At 37.2% G+C, this 6,861-nt stretch overlaps 2 protein-coding genes across 2 annotated transcripts in view; both read left to right on the top strand.

Moving 5' to 3' along the window:
• The window catches only part of tnfrsf11a (tumor necrosis factor receptor superfamily, member 11a, NFKB activator), a 16,914-nt gene extending 12,796 nt beyond the window's left edge, over positions 1-4,118 (top strand). The window contains exon 10 of the mRNA XM_015037871.1: positions 1,367-4,118. Coding sequence (XP_014893357.1) covers positions 1,367-1,638 — 272 coding nt within the window. The 3' untranslated portion in view covers positions 1,639-4,118. The remainder of the gene's footprint in view (positions 1-1,366) is intronic.
• Positions 4,119-4,340: 222 nt separating this feature from the next.
• LOC106950788 (retinol dehydrogenase 12) overlaps positions 4,341-6,861 on the top strand; it is a 7,730-nt gene continuing 5,209 nt past the window's right edge. Inside the window, exons 1-3 of the mRNA XM_015037872.1 lie at positions 4,341-4,458; positions 6,309-6,418; positions 6,515-6,630. Of these exons, the coding sequence (XP_014893358.1) occupies positions 6,405-6,418; positions 6,515-6,630 (130 nt within the window). The 5' untranslated portion in view covers positions 4,341-4,458; positions 6,309-6,404. The remainder of the gene's footprint in view (positions 4,459-6,308; positions 6,419-6,514; positions 6,631-6,861) is intronic.

Genomic DNA, 6,861 nt, shown 5'->3' with positions numbered 1-6,861 from the left:
TTCCCCCCCCACCCCCAAAAAACTTCCCCTTTTTTTTTTTTTTTTTTTTTTTTTTGACTCTCACTGGTGACTCGGTGTTTTAATTACATGCCCACTGACCAACATGAGTTCCCATCATGCTGTAATGACAGCTGATTGGATACCACTTCCCGTGCGTGCTATTTACAGGTTAAGGAGAAGGCCGCGGTTTTACCTGGGCACCTAAAATATCTTTTAACCAAACAATAAACAAAAAGATGTTGTCCACAGTTTCCTCTCTAGTGTTTTTCTACAGCTTAAAGTCACTCTTGAGATAAAATAGAGCGGCTCCACTTGTTCACGATCTATAATATAAAATAATAATAATAAATAAAAAAATCGAGCAGATTTAGGAAAGTATAAATCACATAAATCACAAGAAGCCTGTGAGATTCCACTGAGCTTTGTTTTGAAAGCTGTGGTTGAGTGACACATTTTTCTCAGACTGGCATTCCGGGAAAGGACTCTGAGACAGGGAACACAGAGGCACTCTCTCTAAATGAGGGACTGACAGTGTTTGTCTTCTAAACTTTTACATGTCTAGGTGTTCTGTTAAGTTTGCCCTATGAGGCTAAAAACACACTACCTAGAGTGATTTTCCTGACATTTGCTCTGATTCTGTGTGTGTGTGTGTGTGTGTGTGTGTGTGTGTGTGTGTGTGTGTGTGTGTGTGTGTGTGTGTGTGTCTAGATCGGAACAGATGAGACGCGACTTGTGAGTCACGGTGGGTCGGCTGGAAAGTCAGACAGGAGGCGGGATAAAATAGGAAACAGGGGATCAATGTGGTGAAATGTGACTTAAGCAACAAAAATGCCGAATTATCTGCTAACTTGCATAATAGGCTTATGGAAAAATGCGCACCAGGTTGAACGATTGATTGTTACACTCGGAGCAGAACTCCTGTCGTTGAATTACACATAAACTGGCCTAAATGGCAACAATGTTTTGCCTTCTTACTAAATCCCTAAACTTCCCTGACATTCCTGATGTTCATGTCTGGATTTTCTTAAAGTCTTAAACTTTCTGTAGACTGTAAATTGGCTGGAAGGAAATGACAGAGCAGCCAATGGCCTCTTTGTGGCCATCTTGCATTGTCATTGAGCCCACTCTGCCACTGGGCTTAAGGTCTTAGTCACATAGGATTAGCCAACATATGGGTCATTTCTTCACTTTGCTTCAAAATCTATTGCTTTGTGTCATGGAGGAAGTTCAAAATCTTACATAACACCACAAAATGTCTGTTCTTTTTTTTTTTTTTTTTTTTTTTTTTTTTTTTCCGCGCTTTACATGAAAATTGTTTTCCAATTTGTCGTAAACCCAACCATTTCCTCTGCTTCTCACTGTTCAGGTCTTGTTTCTGGCAGCCACAACACCACCTTCATCTCCAGCGGTCAGGTGATGAACGTCACCGGTGACGTCATCGTCGTCTACGTCAGCCAGACGTCTCAGAGCAGCGACGAGGGCGGGCCGGACGGCGCCTTCGGGAGCCCCGTGCAGGAAGAAGCCAACGAGACGGCCCCGTTTTTCCAGAGCTGCCTTAGGTCCCCGGGGGACTCCATTTCCCATAGCACCTTGCGAGAACAGACTCTGCCAGTGCAAGAGATGATACTGGGAAAGTGAAGGGCGACGAGCAGCGGGTCCGAAGGGCGATCATCTCTGCAAGCTTAAAGTCTGTCGCAATCATGTAATGGGTTTATTGTTAAAATAACACCAAAGAAAGACAACGTTTGGTTTTCTTAAGTTTTACGTACATTTCATCTCTCGTATTGTTTCCAGACTTTCATAGTTGGAAACAATTTTCTTTCCAGACAGTGATGTGTAATTTTCTAGGGAACTGAGTTCATGCTGGGGGGGAAAAAAAAAAAAAAAAAAAAAAAAAAAGGTTTTTTTGTTGCATGGAAATTTCAGCTGGATCTTGACACTAATAGTTAATACATATCTAATTTCTCACTTTTCATCCTCCACACATAAGTCTCCAAACTCTTCTCTAAGTTTGACATCTGGATGATTTAAGAGCTTCCTCACGTAACAAAACATCCACCATGTGGAAATTATTTTCAATGTTTTTCTTTTTTTTTATATATATATAATTGAAACTGTACTCTGTTAGCCACACTCAGACCTGGCAGAACACAGAGTCTGTACAAAGAAGAAGAAGAAGAAGATGATGATGATGATGATGATGATGGTGAATTTTAAGCATTTCACTGAGTGAAGCTCGCTGAAGCCTATTGTTTGCATTACGAAAGCGCATCAAGTTCTGATCTGACAAATGTTTAATCTGTACAGAGACTTTGTTTGTTGTCTTCTTATTGCACCCGACGTGCAATTCGTGTCTACGAGAAAAATGCTATGCATTTGATAAGCTATTTTATTGCTGGATTGTTTTATTTTGCAAATTTTAATGAAGAAAATCAAAATGTTTTTAAAGATTGTTTTTCTAAAGGTAAATTCTTAATGCTCTTTGTCCAAAATTTCAGAAGTGATAGATGATTGTATATATTCTAAAGAAGCATTATCTATTTGTGAAAGAAGTACGAGTTTTCCTATGTTTGGTTTTCGGTGAGGAGGATGTGTTTGATCATGTGGTGCAACTGAGGCAAAATGCAAACCATCATAAACTTAAAGTTTAGTGGGCCTCTGAAAAAGGTTTGTTCTTGATGCTTTTACTTTCTAAATATCGTTTTGGCTCCTATTATAATGCAGTTCTCGTCAAACATGTTTTTTTTTTTTTTTACTTAAAGAATATGTGAAGCATCTATAAAATTTGTCAATATTTAATATGGCGCTTCACTGTTAAGCCTTACGCTTTCGTCATTTAACACTTTCACCAGTTGGGAATTACAATATTTCAGTTATTTTTACTTTCTTTTTATTTTTTATTTTTCATTTTTGTGTGCCATATGGGTGATTGATTAATGTGGGAATCATAATGTTTGTGTTTACAAAAGCTCTTTTGTGTTATTTACCTGGGTCCATAACTGTTTCAGGCCCCTTCAGGACCAAATGTGGCAAAGTCAGTGCTGAAATATTTTTATTTTATTGCCACAGTCATTGTTTCTTTCTTTTCTTTTTTTTCAAATATACATTTAAGTTAAGCCCACCATTATTTATACCCGTGACAGATTAATCCTTAAAGTAATGTTTTAATTTTACCTACATGTTTCTTCTGACGAGGTTATTTTTACGTTTTGGGTTCCCCAGCCAGAGTTGACTTCAATCTGATGGAAAAATATGTGGATGGAGTTAAAAATTAGAATGATTGAAATGAGGCCTTTCTCAAAGACTTGAGCTCATAATTGATGGAAATTCAACAAAAATCCCAGTAGCAATGTACAAAATGGATTACACTTCTGTAATATCAATTGTTAAACAAGGAGAGAAATAATTTTTGACCTGCAAAAATAAAATGTAAATATATGCTGATAGATTTGTTTTTTCTCCTAAACTTAACTTCCGAGTGACGCCTGTTTCATTTCCAATCAGAAACAAAGTTCTTGGTTGAATGAAAATAATTAAAAATCTAAATCTGTTAGACTATGAAGACATTTGTGCTTACGGCTTTCAGTAGAAGCTAAGCCCTTAATTCGGCTGTGAAAGCAGCTTCTGATTATTTTGCCATGTCACATACTATCACATCACATTCATACAAAAGGTGAAATTGGGAAAATTTACTCACATTTTCACTTTTTTGTGTAAAAAAAAAAAAGTCCAGATAAAACAGTGACCTTGAAGACTGCTTCACTTTCAAAACTGTCAAAAAAAAAAAATTGCATGTAAACTGGGATCTTTTCACCTGCCAACAGAAACGCCAGCTACTATTTTTCCCGTGCACTCTAAAACAACCGAGTGGGATGTGCAAAGCGTGTCGACGTTTGGCCCTGAAAGAGCCTGTGTCTTCTGGGAAGGACTAAAGGAAAACCTTTGAAGAAAACAAAACTAAGCTTTGCTATTGTCTTGCTGGGTTCACTGCACTGATCAATCACAACCTCTCCATGTGTACGCAGCTTTTAACAAATCATGTACATATCAATCAACTTTGATGCAATGGATAAATGAAAGACTATTTTGATTAAGATTAAATATGTTTCAAAATTAAAGTCTGAGTCTTTTTTTTTTTTTTTTTTCATAGATGGCAGCCATCCGGCATTCTGTGGTTGCTCTCTGTCAACTTTCCTATTTTGGGATGGACAAATTACAATGAAAGAGTCCTCCTCCCGATGATCTATAATCGCTATGAAGCAAGGCTAATTATATATGTGGCAAGGTCCCTTTTGTGTTTGTCCCAGCGCTGACAGACAGACAGCCTTTCATCAAGCCAGGGGATGGCGAGCAGCTGTGAGGAGAAACTGCTCGAACAGTCAGACCAGCTAGCGTCAAAGGGAGACCACATGAGAGGAGCTGGCAGAGCTCAGTTAGGCCTGGTTTGGGTCAGCAGGGGTATGTTTATATATGCGTGTGTGTTTGTGTGCGAGTGAGTGCGGATCTCTGCTTATTTATATGGTTTCTGGAGAAAACAGGAAGTTATGACTAGCTTTCACATAGTTTACATGAGACATGGTTGGCCAGGCGGCACAGAGCTCGTCTTTACAGTTAAAACAAGTTTTTTTTTTTTTTTTCCAGCTTTAAGTGAGTGAGATGTGACTGCACATTTATATGTGTATGTGTTAAATGTAGCAAGTTGCTTACGTGTACCCCCTAGTGGTGATTTTATGTAAGGACAGAGAAATTTCCAGGGGTAAACAGTTGTAGGGCACAAACACGTGTTTGTAATTTATTTCAGAAGCAGATTTAGAAAAATAAAACAACAAAAAAAACAAAAAAAAAGATATCCTCCTAAACTGTTGAGTAAAGCACATCAGTACTCATATTCATGTATACAAATATAAGCCAAAACCTTCCTGCCAATTACATGAATGCAGAATTTGTAGCGTGCACAATTTTACAGCCTGCAAGCTCCACAACTTTATCTCTGGTGTGTCCTTTGGTTTTCATGATGGTCACGTATTAGGAGCTCGTTTTAAATCAAGCATTCCTTAATACTGATGAAAAAGTGCTAGTTCCATTGGCAGATGTTTTCATTTATAACAAGACATTTTAATAAGTAATGTAATAAGTGAAATAACCTACCACTGGAACAATTACTTTTCATCCATATTAAGAGAGTATTGAATTAAAACAAGCTCATTTTATACAAAGATTAAACTGGACTCTACGTTCTTATAATGTACAGGTAGGCTACTTTTGAAGGCAATCAGCATTTGAGGAATCAGAATAAAACTGGAAAAAAATGCACACCACACTTTTTAGTTTTTTGTTGGTAAAATTGCATCATTTTTCTTACAACTTATAAAATTGTGCAATTATTTATCTTTTTTTTAAATAATATCTCATGAAAATTCATCAAAGATTGTGACAAAATGCGAAAATCGTCAAGTGATACACTTGCAGCACCACTTTGGACTTTCACTAAGCACTTCCTTCTTATATTTTAAAGACATTGAGGAGTACACCTAAGTGGGAGAATCCCACTTTTGGCTAATGTTCTGCATTTGGAACGTAATGTTACACTTCTCGGGACTGAATGAGACGTCGGTGTCGGCCTAATCGGCAGGTGGGATCAGAGAACTACCTACCATATTCAATACAGGTGATAGATTCCGAGCTGTGGAAAGCACCAGAAAGTCCACTCTAATAAAAGACTAAAATTTCAGTGGTCTCACCTGTGAAAACAAGTTTTGAATTTCACTTGCTGCCTTGCAGAAGTCCTTGACAGCGAAGGCTTTTGTAGTCTCTGGTTGCTACTTAAATTTTTGTCAAGTGTCAAGTCATATACGTTTTTGATGGACATCAAAAACTTATAATGAATTTGAAAACATTATCTGTACTGATTTTGACTCTGTAAAAGTTATTCTCAAACATTGCAAAACACCTGAAATATAGATAATGTAGCTATTATGTAGATATATTGGTAATATAGCTCTGTATTGTCTGTTGATATCAGATGACAGACAAACGTCTGTCATCTGATAGCTGGTTTAATAATTGGTTAATTTGGCGTAGCATAAAAGCTAAAGATTATATCTCTGAATTACTGTACAATATCACTTGTCATGTGGCACTGCTCATCAGAATCCGAATTATAGATTCAGCCTTATTTCATTAGTTACACTGACTCAACCCAAACAGAAGGACATTTATACTAAAAAAGTAACTTCCCAGTAAGGCTGTAAACCCGTGAGGGGCAACATATTTCCCTTTTCTCCAGTCTCTGTCTTTCTTTCTGTCAGATCACTGGACCTGAGCCCTGAAACAAACCTCTATAGACGATACTCCCACTTGGATTTTTAAGAATTATCTATTATTCTTCCCAAGCCTACAAAAAGATGCAAACTATCAGGTAAGAAATCTCTTGAGTACGTAAACAGCAGAAAAGTTCAACAAACCAGAGGGTAAATTTTGAAGGATTTTTTCAATGTGACTTCTTATTCCTCAGGTCTTTGTTCAATCCCAAGTGGTCGTCAGATGTTCGTCTTGAGGGGAAGACGGCCATAGTAACAGGGGCAAACACCGGAATAGGCAAAGAAATAGCCAAAGACTTAGCTGCTAGAGGCAAGCAGGCACAGTCAGATGTTTTCAGATTTAAAAAAAAATTACTTTCTTTCATCTGTTATTCAGATTATCCAGTGTGGAAAGTGTTTAAGTTGTAAAAAAAAAAAAAAAAAAAATAGTATATCAAATTGACTTAAATCAGATTTTAAGCCAATTTAATAATAGGAACATTGACTACAAATTGTTAATTTTTATGACAACCAAAAACAAAACCACAATGTTGCTCAAATA

This window comes from Poecilia latipinna, unplaced genomic scaffold (genome assembly GCF_001443285.1).
Source record: "Poecilia latipinna isolate Pla-1442-1.1 unplaced genomic scaffold, P_latipinna-1.0 Scaffold421, whole genome shotgun sequence".
NCBI lineage: Eukaryota > Metazoa > Chordata > Actinopteri > Cyprinodontiformes > Poeciliidae > Poecilia > Poecilia latipinna.
This window is presented reverse-complemented; position numbering and strand designations above follow the sequence as displayed.